General features: G+C 46.2%; 3 protein-coding genes across 4 annotated transcripts; all 3 read right to left on the bottom strand.

Annotated features, from left to right (window-relative positions):
- Nucleotides 1–293: 293 nt before the first annotated feature.
- Nucleotides 294–7,739, bottom strand: LOC132459592 (AT-rich interactive domain-containing protein 1A-like). Its single transcript, XM_060054239.1, has 5 exons — nucleotides 6,531–7,739; nucleotides 3,876–4,094; nucleotides 3,033–3,761; nucleotides 397–755; nucleotides 294–315 (listed from the first exon to the last, which is right to left on the bottom strand). Exons 1-5 carry the CDS (start codon nucleotides 7,428–7,430, stop codon nucleotides 294–296), a joined length of 2,229 nt encoding a protein of 742 aa, XP_059910222.1. The 5' UTR covers nucleotides 7,431–7,739.
- Nucleotides 7,740–9,864: 2,125 nt separating this feature from the next.
- gpn2 (GPN-loop GTPase 2) lies at nucleotides 9,865–13,039 on the bottom strand. 2 transcript variants are annotated; one of them, XM_060053283.1, is made up of 6 exons: nucleotides 12,925–13,039; nucleotides 12,200–12,659; nucleotides 11,659–11,815; nucleotides 11,286–11,446; nucleotides 10,544–10,674; nucleotides 9,865–10,349 (listed from the first exon to the last, which is right to left on the bottom strand). In XM_060053283.1, exons 2-6 carry the CDS (start codon nucleotides 12,617–12,619, stop codon nucleotides 10,277–10,279), a joined length of 942 nt encoding a protein of 313 aa, XP_059909266.1. In that variant the 5' UTR covers nucleotides 12,620–12,659; nucleotides 12,925–13,039; the 3' UTR covers nucleotides 9,865–10,276. The 2 variants fall into 2 exon arrangements, with proteins under 2 accessions (XP_059909266.1, XP_059909267.1); XM_060053284.1 differs by having other exon boundaries at nucleotides 12,832–12,982.
- Nucleotides 13,040–13,425: 386 nt separating this feature from the next.
- Nucleotides 13,426–16,687, bottom strand: gpatch3 (G patch domain containing 3). The gene is made up of 7 exons (XM_060053207.1): nucleotides 16,177–16,687; nucleotides 15,600–16,060; nucleotides 15,164–15,338; nucleotides 14,828–14,887; nucleotides 14,442–14,563; nucleotides 14,062–14,189; nucleotides 13,426–13,761 (listed from the first exon to the last, which is right to left on the bottom strand). The coding sequence occupies exons 1-7, from the start codon at nucleotides 16,643–16,645 to the stop codon at nucleotides 13,578–13,580; spliced, it is 1,599 nt and encodes a 532-aa protein (XP_059909190.1). The 5' UTR covers nucleotides 16,646–16,687; the 3' UTR covers nucleotides 13,426–13,577.
- Between the last annotated feature and the right edge of the window lie 202 nt (nucleotides 16,688–16,889).

Below are 16,889 nucleotides of genomic sequence, written 5' to 3'. Positions count from 1 at the left end.
TAGCGTGCGTTTAACATCCGCCTGACGAACACAGATTCAGGTCTCGTCGCAGTCAGAAGAGTGTTACCCAGAATAGTTGCGAGCGTGTTTGGACTTCAAACGGCATAAAAAAAAAAAATAAAAAAAAAAGGTACTTAACAAGCCAAGGGCTTTGATGTTCTCATAATTAAAAGCCTTAAAAACAATCATGAACATTGATCAAAGGCGCGCACAACAACAGCCATGTTCACTGAAGACGAAAAAGTATGAGCGAGCGAGCGAGCGAGCAGTCGGCTCCCCCCCCCCCCCCCTCCTCAAATAGAACCGCCCTCGCCTCTGCCTCCACACGACTGGGAGGGGGGGGGGGGGTAGGGGGGCACGGGGACAGGAAGTGAGGGCACGGGGACAGGAAGTGAGGGCACGGGGACAGGAAGTGAGGGCACGGGGGACAGGAAGTGAGGGCACGGGGTCCAGGAAGTGAGGGCACGGGGTCCAGGAAGTGAGGCGGGCCTACCTGGCATGTTGGCGGGAGACAGCGGGCCGCTGCGGCCGGCGCCGGCGCTGGCTGGTGAGCCGGCTGGCGACGGCGAAGGGCCGCGGATGCCCGGCAGGTGGGGCGAGGTGTGGGGCGAGAAGGGCGGGTTGCTCTGGTCCCCCTGGCTGCTGGAGACCCCCGGGGTGCTCACCCCGGGCGTGCTGACCCCGGGCGTGCTCACGCCGGGGCTCATGGCCGCCTCGGTGCCCACGGGCAGGTCCTCGAGGGAGCCCGACAGATCCTGGACACACGCGGGGAGGAGAGGACGCTTAGAAAGGCAGAGGTTTTTTTTTTTTTTTAAACGACACAAGTCGGAAACACAGGTGTTATAGCTTGGAACAATTATTAGGAATTACAATTAGTCGTGCCATGTTCGGCTTAGCTCAGGAGGTAGGGCAGTTGTCTTGTTACTGAAAGGTTGCTAGTTCGATCCCCGGCTCCTCCTAGCTGAGTGTTGATGCGTCCCCGAGCGAGACGCTTAACCCTAACTGCTCCCGACGAGCTGGCTGTCGCCTTGCAGGGTTGACTCTGCCGTCGGTGGGTCAATGTGTGCGTTAACCGGAAAAAAAAGCGTCTGCTAAATGCCCTAATTGTAACAATTATTACATTCAGAGCGTCAGATTTGAATTACATCGACGGTGCTTTTAGAATATAAAGATGCAAAGCATAGACTGCTCTAAACTCGTTGCTTTTGGGGCTTCAGGACCTGACCTTAGATGTAGAACGATTTGTGCGTTAACCTATTTAATCTGCCCCGCCTTTTATTGACTTGGCAACTGAGAAAACTGATTTTATTTTTACTTTTCTATTCAGAAGGAGTTTTATTGGATGTGCTTTCAGAGCAGGCAAGCTCAGGCGCCGAAAGAAACTCACCCGAGCCCAGACAAATCTGTCCTTATTTATCCTTCAATACACCAAATAAATAAATAACTATGAAGGGTGCAACATTAGTGCTAGAGGGTTGTCATGGTTACCAAGGTTTGTAGGATGTAAGCTGAGTCAGCGTACAGCGGTAGCCTTGCCATGTGACCAAGACTAACAAAAACACACACACACACACCGCACACACCCCCCCTCAGAATACGGCTCCAATTTACTAGTTGTTTACACAGAGCTCGTCTCCGAGCCTCAGACCAACATGGTGTACTCTTATTGTGTTGACAACAAAACGCAGCAAAAAACAGGGGACATAAAATACAAATACTGGGTTGAGGGTTACACTGCAGCAATGGAGAGCCAGAGTGCTTCCTCTGACGCTGCACCACAACACTGTAGACGTATATAAGACGGTGGAAAATATGTCATTAGAAAGACGACACAAACACAAAATCCACCTTAGTGACGTCGTCACTTGAACAGGCTGCCCAGAGCCACCGAAGCCAACATTTACACGATGCCCGTGTGTCTTGTACCGGGATTTAGTCACACAAGCAACCGGTCGTTCTCTTCTATGGATAAAAGGGATAGCAGTCGCTGGATGGAACACGTCAGGCCAGATCATTTGCGAGACTAGAGCTGTAAGTGCAGAGAGAGGCTTCACGCAAGACTGTATGTTCCCCGACAACCGTTTGACGACAAAATTTACTTTGGATTTCTTAAAACGTGATATGTGTAATTCATGGCACGATTCAAACGGGATCCTGACATTACTAGTCTCTCGTCGTTGACCAACGAGGCTCTCCGTATTCTGAAAATTCTACCATGGCCCATCTTTTATCCTTATCGAAGGAATAAGGGGGGGATTTTGGGATATAAAAGCATTTTTATTTCTTTTACAAATTGGCTAGATTTCTAAGCAATCTGAATTCATAGATGCAGGCACTAGACTTGTTGTGGCAAAGACACACTTTGATTATTTAGTTAATGCTTTCCCTGCATTCAGCGTAATTCCTCTTTGAATTGCCCCAAATCTCCATAAAAAAGGTACACTTAACCATAGACAAATGGCCCGTTTCATTCGAGGTTATAGGATTATAACTAGCCTGCGTCTCATTGGAGAACTGGATTCAAATTCTGTGTGTTTTTTATTGTCTTTTTATTTTAGGTCAACCCCAGTTCTTTGTTTTTTTTTACTACTAACAGAAAAATCGCTGCTTGATCTCGGCCTTGAAAAACGCATTTGTGGAAAGCTATTTGTGCAAAGCTATGGATGACCAAACATTTTAAGATTTAGACAAAATAGCAGTCATTGCAAAATAGTAATTCACGTTTTTCTATGAAATGTAAAAATAAAAAAAAACTTGTGACATTTTGGCATTTAATAAAAAACGAAAAAATGTAATACATTTTTTTTTTTTTCTTCTTCTTGAAGAAGAAAAAAAACTATAGGTCATGCTAAAGCCTTCCCAGCATAAACCCCGAGAGGGTCGGCTGAATTGACAGGAAGGCTGGTTCAGGTTTTTCAGGGGGTTTTGGGGGCTTCAGGAGCTAACAGAGGAGTCCTCCCGAACGAACGAGAGAGAGAGAGAGAGATAGAGAGAGAGAGAGAGAGGACGAGAATGACTAAGGGTTGGCGTACCTGTTGGGGCTGTTGTTGAGGGGGAAACCGCTGGTAAGGAGACTGTTGTGCTTGCTGCTGCTGCTGCTGCTGCTGCTGCTGCTGCTGCTGCTGCTGCTGTTGTGTGGTAGGAGGTGCAGCGGCAGGGTTTTGGGGGTACGCTCCCGACGGGCCCTGGGGTGGGTGTTGGGGCCCGTGTCCTGGGGTCTGCTGTGAGGGCTGGCTGGCTGCCTGCTGCTGGGAGGAGGACTGCTGCTGCTGCTGCTGCTGTTGGGACGGCTGCTGTTGCTGCGGCCCCTGCGTGGCCCCCGGGTAGTTGGACTGGCCCTGGGGCCCTGCGGGAGCCTGCGGGCCGGCCTGCGAGGGAGGCAGGCCGGAGGGCGCCTGGCTGGGGGGCCCCTGCTGCTGGGGATACGGGGACTGGCCGGACTGAGGCGCCGACGCCTGGGAGTACGGCGTCTGCTGCGGCGGGCCCTGGGACGCGCCCGGCGGCGGGCCCTGGCCCTGGGGGGGCATGTGGGGCTGCTGATAGGCCGGCGCGCCCTGGCTGTGGGCGGCGGCGGAGGAGGAGGAGGGCGCCGGGTGGGGCTGGCCCGGGTAAGGCGTCTGCCCGCCCTGCTGTCCGGAGGGGGGCTGGGGGTAGGCCGTCTGCTGCTGGCCGGGGTGGGGGGCCTGGCCGGGCTGGCCGTAGTACTGGGCCTGGGACTGAGGCCCGTACCCTCCCGGTCCCTGTTGGCCGTAGGACCCCATCTGAGCAGAAACACGGGAGAGACGGGGAGAGTTAGCACGGCACTCGACCCGGACCGAGGGCCAGAGCGCAGGGGGGGGGGGGGGGGGGGGGGGACCGGGACGGGGGAGACTCACCTGTGGGCCGTACGGCATCGCCCCCATGCCCGCGGGAGCGCGTCCCTGCATCCCCACCGGGTATCGCTGCGGACCCGGGGGGCCGTACGCCTGGCCTGGGTAGCCTGGTCCCTGTTGGGGCCCGGTCGGGGGCCCCTGCCCGGGCTGCTGGGAGTACGGACTCCCTGCTCCGTATGGTTGGCCTCGCATCTTCCCCATCGGGTCCATGGGTCCAGGAGGCTGTAGGGACATCGTACAGACAAGACGCTTGGTTACAAAATGCATACACTTCATTTTTCACAACAAGCATGGGACATGCATGGTTTTGAGTCTTCCATGACGAACAAAAGCAAAACATTGGCAGCCTTAACCGTGTTTCCGCATTCATTGGACAAGGTATTGTTTGTTTTTTTTTAAATTTCCCATGCCCATAAGGTTTCTCTGGGGGTCATGTTTACATTGCCATAGTTTAAGTCCTCAACAGAGCTCTATAAACACATAATGCTACTTTAGAGTAGGAGGGCAGCTTGCCCGCTCCTAAACATATCCCAGCTGGGATCCTGTTTTGATCCTAGTCCAAGATTGCCTTTGGGTTTTTTTTTTTCCCGCCTGTAAGGAGTCGGTAGTTTTGGCTCTGAATGAATGACACCAGAGCAGAGTGGACCAGACCTGACGGTGTAGAAGTCATAGCGGGGCCATCGGCAAACCATTCAGGAAACTATGTACTCTACAATCGTAAATCAGCACACCTGAGGGACACACAGTAATTGGGACTTCCATTCAGAATAACTTCACGTTATTGTCTATATCTATACAATCCTGAGTGGCCGACAGAGAATAAGAAATTATAACTTCACCAGTCTAACCACTTCTTAGGAGCACAGTACACGGAGCGGATCCCACCGTTGCGTTATGCTTAGGAGGCGAGAGGCTACCCTGCTGAATAATGCCCTTTACAAATATAGTACGCAGACATTTGCCAGATCCAAGATAATAAAATGAAATAAATAAGAAGAGCACATGGCTAATCTGCATAAGACAGAGGGGGAACTCCCTTTGCTGGTGAGAGATGGTGGACTGTGTTCTGATTGGCTTGGGGGGGAGGGCTAGGGGGGGAATTATTTGCAGCCACATAGTAAAACTTCTGTGGCATGCCAGACACAGCAACACTCAACCTCGCAAGCAAGCGGAGCTGCTCTCATTTGCCTTCGGTCGTGGTGTCTAGTCTAGACAAAAGAGAGCCTACAGCATGCTTGTTACTGTTAACGAATAAAGCTTTGAAAGACAATGTTGTCTTTATTGTGAATATATCAAGGGGTATTAGAAATGTAGCAGTGCAGCTTGAAATTCTATTAACCATGGTAAGTGTGATTCAAATTATGAATTAAATATGAATTTAGCATCTTTCATTAATCTCTTTGGGACTTCACATGCATACATACAATGCATATTAAACACATCAGGTCCCAACATGTGTGATATAAGTCTTGTGGCTGTGATTGCTTGGGATTGTGTGTTAAAAGTATAATTAATATACCATTGACAGATTGGATTAGATACATTTGACAGATCACACATGATTTGTGGTATATATTCATATTTATACATAACATTAATAATATCAAAAATCTGTGAACAAAAATGGGCCAATAAATAATATGTATGGGAAAGAGGGGTATGGGGAAAGAGATTACCAAGAATAGGAGTGAGCATGGCTATATGTTGGACATTCTGAGGAATTAATGCTGTTTTCACATCAGCCACCGTGGCGTTAAACCACATGTAATTATTAATGGCCATGAGCTCCGGATGCCGAGCCAATCACATCTCAGCTCGCATGTCAACCCAAGACCAACTGTCTCCTGGCTTTGACAGAAGGATTTTTACCTCCACAATTCAAATCCCAGAGCAAAGCAATACGCACACTGCAGTCACTTACTCATCTCGTTTAGGCCACCTTTTACACAGGCTCAGTGCAATGTGTGGGGGGATACGCAACTTCTACAAAATACAAAACCTACACCATTATTTACACATTTTCATCCTCTTTTTTTTTTGGAACAAGTTTGCTTTTATTTTATGAATATCTTCACCAGATATTCCATCTTTCTTAATTCCGAGGTCTGAATCGACATGTCATGCACTACTCAACCAATCCACACAACTGCAACATATCTAGCATCTAGCCCCTTCATACTTGCATTAATAAAAGTTAAACACAACGTTTAATTTTACAGTTAGGCGCAAACACTAAAGCTCAGTTTTCTGGCCGAGTGCATCGTGTATACTCACATGTAAAGGGAAAAACGCGTTCAATTTCAATTTGTTTTGTGTGTGCGTACGTGCAACCGATCGCGGAAAAACAAGACGTTGCCCTACAGTGTATTTACACCTACACCCTTTAAAGCCGGGCCTTCTGCTACCTGGACGCTGTTTCACCCGATTTACTGCCTATATCTACGTTGAGTTACGTCCTCGGGTCCCTGAATTCGCCTACAAATATACCTAAAAGAGCACTTTGATAGACTGGTGTAAAGGGAAAAAAATGAGAGGCAGCCATTTTAGAGTCTTTGCGAACTACCAATAGACAATGGCTGGCCTGCTGTGTTGAGAACCAGCTACAGTACATGAGACCGTACGAACACAAGTCTTGATCCACGGCATGTTAGTGTTTACCTGGTTTCTGCCAAGCGGTGGCCCGGCACTTCCCGGACTCATAGGCGACGGGTGATGGGGTCTTTGTTGCCAGGCCGGGTTGCTGCCTCCATAAGGACCGCTGCTGCCCATGTCTGCTGGTCCCTTAGTAGCGCCTTCTGGACCGCTGTAGTCACCGGGCGGGTAGTTGGGGTACCCCCGGGTAGAACTGGGGGATGTTAGGAGTTTGTTAAGTGTCGGGGTGGATGTGGGCTGAGGGTTTCCCATAGTATATCTCTGATTATTGTAAGATCCAGCCATTGCTGTGGGTCCTCCCGCTGGTTGTTGCTTAGCTGGCTGTCCCCCAGCTGTCGGTGCCTGGGTATTGCGTGGGGAGTTCATGCCGTATCCTTGGCCGGGATAGGGAGTTCTGTTTGGGAAGGGGCTGTAATTGTTGAACGGATGGCTAGAAAATCCATGGTCGTGCGAGTTGGGTTGATATGGGTCGATCATGTTGCTCGACTGCACGACCGGACCTGCAGCAGCTGCCATGCCAGGGCTTTGTTGTCCGCCATGTTGATGAAAAGGGGCCCGACCGTAGTGCTGACTGTATCCGTACGAGGGTGGAGGAAAAGCGGACCCGTGGTGATTAACCATACCAGGGTGGTTATTCCCATCCGGTCCGATAGAATCATTCTGATTATTATTAGGCCTGGGCGGGTTCCCATTCCCGTTCTTCATCTCAGGTTCCCCTCCTCCCCCTGCATTTCCTCCGTCGGCCCCGTCCTGCAGGTCTCCCCGTCCCGGTGATCCGCTGTCTAATCCCGAGGGTTTCTTGTCCGTCTGTTTTTCCCCCGGTACCGACTCCTCTTTTGGTTCTCGATCCGGCTTTTTTAGTTCTGAAGGCGGGCTAGTGTTGAGAGTGGCGACCTGAGCGGCCATGATACTCTCTCCCTCTCTCTCTCTCTCTCTCTCTCGCTCTCGTCAGGCACAATCAAAAGCTACCATTGAATAGAAATAATAGCTTAGAACCAAGCATCCTGGTGCCGATTCATTCCCACCTCTACACCGGATCGAATCCGGGTACCATTCGAGCGTCGTATTCCGTAGTCGCTTAGTTTAATGAGTCAGGGTCCATACAATGCGTAAAACCCGACAGAAAGTGTAGTGGAGTTGTGTGACTGAGTTGTGTGACTGTGAGCGGGTCGAGGCGGGGAGCAGCAGCACGAGGCTACAGACAGCCATCTTACTGAGGCGCACAGGCGGCGGCAAAACATGGAGTGGATTCTTTAGCGGAGTGGATGGATTTCTCCTTGTCGTGTATCATGGTGTAGCTTATCTTTTCTGTGGAATATTTTGCCCCCATAAAGCAATCTAAGTTTAACATAACTTTGTATATCAGCAACTAGCAGCGTAGATATTTGCTAACCAAAATATTTCTGTCTGAATTTATACCGTAGGGTATTTTGGTATTGCAGGCTATGCTATCCTCATTCATAGAACATATTGTTCTTAAATATTTGTATTTCAGTATGTGCTATTACTTTTGTACTATGTATACTTTGAACGACACAAATGGTAGAACACGTTGCTTCTTGTGATTCAAACTGCAGTGTGAAATACCCACTTACTGATTGAAGCTATGCGAGTTCATTTAATGATAATGTACACCCCTATTTTTATCGCATTACATTATTCCCCACTGGTAAAGGACATGGTGAAACACGTCATGCCTATTCACCTTCAAGGTCTGCTACAAAATCTACACGAATACAATGTTTGTTTTTACTTCTATCAACCCAGATTCCTAGTGTAGGCAACCAAAACTAAGATAGGGTTTTCAGAACAGAAGGACGCCTTGCAGCCAACGAGACTACCCGTGTACATTCTCTGCTACCCACCCCCTCTGTCTGTCTCTCACTCCGAGCGGCAGCCGGGGAAGCAGAACACTCCTCTAGTGAGTGTGGGGGATGGGCGCCGCTTCTCAGCCGCTCACATTGAACTAGCTGTAAAAACACAGCCCGATTCTCGCAGAGAGGGAAATATAGAAACCAAGGCTGCATTCGCTCATCTTAATACGTTGTATTGTCACATTAGAGTCCACCTCCTCAACGAAAAAACTATAAATACACGAGTTTTTTCAAGCTACAACTGAATGAGGGGGGTTGGAATGAGAAAGTATTTGTAGCCTGCCATGAAGAGCGAAACACATATTTTATATTTTAGATTGAACATGTTTGTTTTATTTTATTACTGATAATTCCAAATATAGGTGTGATTAAGATAGTTTTAAGTTTTTAGTCTTTGAATTTCCTCCATCTACTCTCTCTCTCGTGCGCGCAAACGCGCACGTCCGTACGCAGTTTCGCGCGCGCGCACACACACACACACACACACACCTCTAGGGGGCTTAATGGAAAAAAGCAGGAAGTAGCAACGAGGAGGCATACTTGATCACATGTACAAACATCGGAATACAATTTAACATTCACCCTGACACACCCCCTAATGTACAGAGATTGCAAATAGGAATCCAGGCTTTACACATGCTGAGAAATCCCTAGCAGGCCAGAGCAGCTATTATTCCCTTACCAACATGTGATCTGAACGGAACAAAGGTAAAAACTCAACATGGTTAGTGTAAAACTACCACAGCTTGCAAAGCTAGACCGTGTACAATCGTGCAATCATCAGTAAGATACATGTGGAAAATGGCTGCGTCGTAAATTATGTTTTTTCCATGTCCATACAATGTGTAAGAGCAGTAGGAAACAATTGGAAATCTATTTGAAGTGTAGTTTGTGTTTAGAAGATAGGCTCTTCCATCCCTAAGACCAGACACAGAGACACAGGCCCAGTTGTGCAGAAACACAGATTTAATGTGGCTTCCTCTCCCCGCCTGACTTAATTTTTCTGCTCTGGTTGCTATGAAAAGCTGGAGAGAAAATGCATGGATTTGGAACAAGGATTGGCAACCACATGTGCCATCTGCTGGCTAGAAGGGGAACTTAACGCCGCAACATCGTGGACTCATTAGCCGAATACATTCTTCAAATACACGGTTGGTTTGGAATAAACCGAACCAGTATAGCTTTCTCTATGGAGCTTCATATCACTGGTGTTTGGCGCTATTTGTTTATTGTCCGTTAACTGAAACAAACACTGCAGTACCGCTATTTATGTGCCTAATTTGGTAGTTTATTTATATTCGCGGTTCTATTCAAAAACAAGACGGACGCTATGCAGATTTTGAAATCCAAAGCAAACATCCCACTAAACATGTCTAGATCTACAAAGAAAATAAACAAATTATTATAAAGCATGGTCATATTTTTTCTCTGATTCCCCCGCCTTCAGAAAAAGGTGCACACAAAACTCTGGGACTACTTTTATTTTTCAAACAAACAATTTGTAGAAATTATCAAATCATTATTTATTACACATCTGAAAGAAAACCTGTTCAAGGTATTCCTTTTTAATATAACAGAAATAGGCAGAGGGACCTTTTGATGCCATTATGTGTGACGTAATATACAGTCTGTCTATCTCACACACACACACACACACACACACACACACACACACACCTTTTGCCTTTCCAAAGTCTTCGGCTGTTCTCTGTGCTGAAGGTGTGGCTCTGAAGGCTCTGCGTTGCTTCGATTCGGTTCCTGCACTCAAGACGCTTCAGTGCTGAGGCCTTGAGATTCAGGCCAAACGAGATGAGGTGCCCCGCCTTCGCCGGCGCTCAAACGTCGACCACTTCTGCTCCTGCATTCCTGCCACGCTACTCACAGGTCCATCATTTCCTCCTCCACGGTGGCTTCCCGGGTTTTGACATACCTCTCTTGCACTCCAAGAGCTCTGCAGAGTTCATTGTTAAAGAAAATCACAACAAAATTGCACATTGGAAAATTAAATTGAGTTAGTCCCGGTGCCATATGAGAAATCGGGGGGGGGGGGGGGGGGGATGCATATGTTTTCATTACTATCCTCGGCTCCCGCACATTGGTTCATACAAAAGGAGGAACAATGGGTCATGCGGAGGTCTAGGATACGAGTCGAACTGGAAGTCGGCCCCCACGGCGGCAGACATCATGGCCTGCAGATTCCTTTCCTCCAGGTCTCCAAAGCAATAGCCGTTGGCTTTGTCCACCGTCCGCAAGACCGAAGTCATGCTTTGCTTGTCCTAGAGGCGCAGGGTTAGGAAGACAGAGGTATACCTGCTCAATGTTCGGATTTCAAAATGTTGTCGATATACATGTTAAAAGAATCCATAATAACGCTCCAGAAAGTATGCAGAATCACTATTGGAAGCTAAACTATAAAAATGATTGGTAATTCGACACAGGTCTCGATAAAATGCATAGTCAGGAGTCAAGCAAAAGATACTTTTACCATACAGTGTTGACACTTCATACATTTCCTTATACATGCCCAAAACAATGTACGGCAGAAAATGTAATTGCAAGCGTGTGTTACTAATTACTATAAATGTGTAATTTGTTTAAATATCTTAATATTCACAACATGAGTGGATCCGATTTCAAATGAATACCAAAACCTTGTGCACGTTTTGCTATTGTGATTTTCAGCAAAAATAGCAATATCAGGATTTCAGAATAAAAGGACACACGACTGCTGGCAGGTGTGGCGCAGGTATTGATCTGGGTAGAGCGCTCATGTGGTTGCTGTAGGTATTGCATACAGGACACGTTCGATTGTTAGCTTAATTAAACTGCTTGAATTTGAGTCAAATGATAGTGTTGTACACATCATGTATCGAGACAGTGGATATACCTGCACATTGAGAGGAACAAAGGAGACAAGGCCGTAATCTTCTACAACTTCAGCCAGTTTTAGGTTTAGTTGGTGGAATTTCTTAAAAAAGGGGTCTGATGCAAGATGGTCTAGGAGATAGTGGAGGTCCATGACTTCTGTGTAGAAGTCCAAGTTGAAAGCTGCACATTGAAAAACAAATCCAAAAGGTTTATTTTAGTTCCAACTAACAGCAGTGCTGGGCAGAACATTAAAACATGTGCTTTGATGTAGCACACATTTAAAACGGGCAATCTGTTTATTTTAAAGTAACTAGACAACCAGTATTACTATTGTGGGTCAGCTAGATAAGCTGTATTACTATTGTGGGTCGGCAAGATAACCTGTATCTCACCTAGTTTTCCATACTGCTCAATGAGATCCATCTTGGACAGGACATTGACGTGTGGAAGCTCCACATGCAGCATGCTGGCAAGAGACGTGCAGAGCACAGAGATGAATTTAGCCGGGTCGGCACAGTAGTGGGAATCCACAAGATGGACTGAAGCCAGCTGAAAGAGAACACACAACAATTGTTAAATTGACTACAAAACACAGCAGAAAGTAATGGTAATGGATATAGTAGGCAGGATAGTGGAGGTAATGGGCAGGAGTGTTCAACTGAGTGAGACATCCTTCAGCATGATACTGAAATTCCTACCCGCTCTGATTTACATGTATCTGAATTCAATGTGTGCCAGTAAAACTAAAAAGTTTTTTTCTAAATGACTAAATTAAACTAAATAGCCTACTTATTACTTACATATGACAAATTAAAATTCAAGTAGGCATACATAATCATTTGTAATCGTTGGTTATTTGCACTTTGGTACTGGCTCAACCCAACTAATTTAATCTGAGGAGAGAAATATTTGAAATTGTATGAAAAGACTCACCCTGAAATTCCATTTGGAAAGCTGCGAGAATATATTTTTGAGAGAACTTTGGTGAGTGTAAAGCTCAACTTGCCCAGGGCAGTCAAACAAGAAGTAATAGTCACTGTACTGATTCAGTTTATTTTCGAGCCAGTCAAGGTTAGCTTCAAGATACTCCATACAATACAGGAGACCCCCGTTAGGCCCAAGCTTCAGACTGTCCATCACGTCGTCCAGGGTAACCAGTTCCGAAACGTCCACAGCACACTTATAGGGAAGCCCATCGTTGGCCGGGTCCATGTTCACCACGACCACCTTTCGTCCTAGTTGGCCCATGAACTCCTGCATACCTAAGCAGTAAGTGGTTTTACCCGACCCTGGGGGTCCAATGACCACCTGGCCGAAGCGCAATGATGGTGGTGGTGATGCTGGGCTGGCCATTGTTACTATGGCAGTCCACTATATGGACTCAGCTTCACATCTGTTGAGAACCAGAGGCAACAGTCAGTCCAGATGTCCCGCAACATGTGACAGGAGATGTTGTGCATCCAACAAATCGGATTTCAATAAAATGGTCTAAATTGATAGTTTTTCGCCTGTCATAACAGTTTGATAAATGGGTACTTTGTAAAACAGTGTCGATGATGTAGCACCTCGTGGGCTGCTTGGAGATACACGGTAACAAAGGATCCCGACTAGCAGTAATATAACAATTAAATCGGTTGCGTTAATAATCCTTTACTCACATGTTCGCTTATATTGTGCATGCACGTTTTGTTAACCAACCGCGTAAACAACGATGAGTCTAAATTTATTTGCAAGTACTTCCGGGACAATGATAGCTGTCAGAATAAAAGCACCGTTGGAGCCATTGTATAAATAAGGTTATAGTTATATCTTATCATGAAGGCTCTAACGTGTTTAAAAATAGCAAATTCAGATTTACTAAATTACAGATTTAAAAGTCTTTACACGTCAGTTCGTTTTAATATAACGTATTTCGTAAAATATTGTTAAAAGACTTCCCCAAATCATTTGCATTATACGTCCTGTAGGTGTCTCTAGCTCTCCATCGTGGATCCAATGGTTGTTGCAGCAATAATGAGTTTATGGTTGTTGAAGAGAAATAAAGGCGCGATTTAGTGATTATTTAGTGTAAAGAACTTCCTGATAGTGCACGTCGTCATCCTGATAATGTGCCCCGTGAACATGGATTAATAGTAAGAGAGTGTGAAGGATTTATAATATTTCAAAGGCAAGGAAATACACATTTAATGCATAAGCTACGAAACACCTGAGGGCTGTAAAGTGAAATGACATCAACTCCAAAAACATTTGCATGTAAAAAAATTAAACATTTTTAATAGAGCAAAGGAATATAAAACAATAATAAATAACGTCATCTTCGCGGTCCGATAGTGCCCCCGGGCTGCCATTCTCGGTATTTTATGTTAGTGGTGGGAAGACGTCTCAATAAGGGTTCAGGTTTATCAACGTCCTTCGGTTCATCGTACACTGTGCTTATATGATAATTGATTCTCGGCTTCTTTCCCGTATTCAAGGTCAACTTCTCTCCATGATACCTACACAAAAAGAAAAACACACGATGGCTCTATCAAAGTAGTCGTTAGTTACTATGGAACCGCTGAAAGGAAATCCTCCAATTTGAAAGACTGCGACAAAGGACACATCTCCAGGTCACAACAAGATTTTGAACTCAAATTCCATTTGAACTTCAGTTCAAATGGGATCCTTATGAAAAGTGTTGCCGTTTCAAGCTCTCGTTCAAATGCATGTTATAACTGGAACCGATCCCTGATTGGAGTTTCACAGCTAGGAAGATGAAATTCGGAAAATAGAGACTGTAGTCTATTTTAACTCACCCAAAGCCCCTCTTGCAATTTGGATGTTGCCCGTCGCTTTCCAGAGCATCGGGAATCCCGGGCCGGCTGGTTCCGAGGCCCTCGCCGTCCTTCCACCCTTGCTTCTCCATCACACGGCGGCCGAAGCCCTGACCCAGAGAAGCACAGACCGTGTCGATGTAAGCAAAACCTTTTGGTTTGTTGTTAAATTGCATATCATAAAAAAAAAACATTGTTATTCAATTGCGTATCATATGAACCCCGTTGTGATTAAATTGCACATCATTGCATTTCATTGAGATTTATAAAAGATTTTTCACGCCAGGAGCTGGCCAAGAGGCAGCATCCTATAGGAGACGCACATCTAGTAACCCGGGTTACGAGATGGTAGGGCACCATACCTTAGTGAATCTCTCGAAGCTACCGATGGGCTGGGTGTGACCAGATCGGTTTTCCAAGCCGTCTCTCATCCTCTTGTCATACCGCATGCGGACAAAGTCGCGGGCGTCCATGTCACCGCCGTCTGCAAAGAGAAGGGAGGCTGAGTCGAGGGCAGTCTCTTCTATTGCATTCCATGTAGTAGTATAAAGTGAGCCTGATAATTATATAGTTTATTTTTATTGTATTTCTTCTGTGTGTTCACTTCTGAAAAGTAATAATTTGAGAGCTGGGAGGAGTGATGTAAACATACAGTATCCGAAATACATCTAATGGAAATGTTTGTTTGACCCTGAATGGAAATCCCAAATAATTGGAAAATTATATAAATAAAGTGAACGTGCGTTACCTTTATCATAGTAAACGCTCATGTCGACATCCCAGTTGTCCGTTGTTTGTTCATCAAAGTCTGAGGAAGAGGGAGAAAAGTCCATTTGACCGCCGTACTTTGTTTGTCTGTGTGCAAGTCTGTCCCAGCTGGTTTTACACATTTCAAGGTAATGCAGCATCGATACCAAAGTAGTAGGGAAAAAATAAGTCTTATGTCCTAGTCATACATAAATAACCCATCTAGTAATAACCTTAGCCGAACCAAAACCAAAGAAATATAAAACCCGTTCTATAGCAAATATGTTTAGGTTTCAGAATATCAATATATATTTTCAACATCGGTTATCAAGTATACCTCCTTCCTCCTCCTGCCAGTATTGGGCATCCGTGTAGAACACCAGGCCCGATCCTCCCTTCTCCCATTTCAGCTCAATCTCTTCCTCAAACAGCCGCTCCTTGGAGCGTTCCTGACTCGTCACGTCTTCATGCAAGGCTTCGTGGCGCTCCCATTCCTCGCATCGGTCATCATCCTAGCATCAAAAAGGATAAGACATAATGAGAAATGCACAACTTCCTGATCGCTGTAGTGTTCCTGCTTAAGCCTTTACTGATCCTATCAATATTGATGAATGCTTGACTGTCCCTATTGATAGTTTGATGTTTTTGCATAGTAGGTAGCTTACATCTTGCCTCGCATAGCCAGCGTGATTCTGGCGATCTTAGCTCCAGTTTATGGTCGGGATGTACAAGGCTAGTTTATATCATGGCATTTTATTATTTTTTATACTCACATCATCGGCATTCGACAGCTCGTCTTCCTCATCTTCCTCATCATCCTGGTGGGTTTCCGTTTCCTTGGCTTCTGTATGGCCACGAGGCTGTCTGAGTTTCGCTGTGGTTCTTTTAACACCGCTGGGGCCAGCTATTTCATGTCCGGCTGCCGTGAAGATGCTATCTTCAGAGGCTTCTACTGTGTAGGTGTTATAGTACTCGAAAGGCACATTGCCATAACGGCGATTGGAGCTGGTCTTAGGGAAAGTAAGCCCCAGCTTCCTGATGAGACGTGGCGGTAGTCGGCATGCCTGTATAAGTTGCAGAAACACCTTCACGGTGGTCCCCACGTTTCCGTTCTGCATCAGGCTAGGTGGGTTGAGCTCTGGTAAGCCCTTTAAGTCTCCTTGTGTGAAGCGGTCTGATAGGGACACACGGTGTCGCTGCTCATGCTTGGTTTTATACGGAAAAGAATCCACATCTGAAACACACGATACAAGTTTTGTTAATGGTTTATGTCGTCTACTATTCAAACCAGGCTATGACAACGATACAAAATGTAACATTTCCACAACATGAGACCATGCTACTACTGACCTGTTTCGAGGGAGACTTTTACTCTCTTTATAACACAGCGTCCTGACAGCCAACTCCCCGTCGAGTCGATCCACAGATTTCCTCCGAACATTTTAACAAACCTGTCGGCATGTTTAGAGAACACAGACACGATGCAGCAACACGACTTTACGCTTTTCTTTGAAACGGAAGAGTTTTCTGTGTTTTCGGGTGATTGGGAGCCCGGATCGTTGATGCTGGGCTCCGGCGGTCCACTCTCAAGTCTTGTGTCAGGGACGGGGGGTTCCGGTAGATCCTCAGACCCCCGGGCGACGTGGGGATCCGGTGGGCCCTCAGATCCCCAGAGGACCTCGGGTCGGTGGCGGTAGTGGAAACATTGAAAGCCTCCACTTTCAATGAACTGACTGAAGTAATTCCTGAGGTCCGCTGAACGGAATATGGCAGGTATATTACTTACAGCGAAATATACAACTGGTAGTGCGTCCGCCATTATTGTTTATTTTCAAGGGACTGTTGCGCGTCACGACGTCTGTACGTTGTCACGTCAACACGTCATTACGTCACCATTTCATGTGATTCGTTTCGGTCTTTCCTGGCTGTATTTGCGTAGTATACTTTACACTATTTTACATCGATAGCCTAAAATGAAACACCATTTTACGTTCCTCAGGTAACTCATACTTTTTTAGGGCCTTAAGCATCCCCATAATTTGGTTTGATATATTTATTTGACT

Source organism: Gadus macrocephalus, chromosome 6 (assembly GCF_031168955.1).
Source record: "Gadus macrocephalus chromosome 6, ASM3116895v1".
NCBI classification, from domain to species: Eukaryota; Metazoa; Chordata; class Actinopteri; order Gadiformes; family Gadidae; genus Gadus; species Gadus macrocephalus.
Note: the sequence above shows the minus strand (reverse complement) of the source record. Positions and strands in the feature narration are given on the sequence as shown.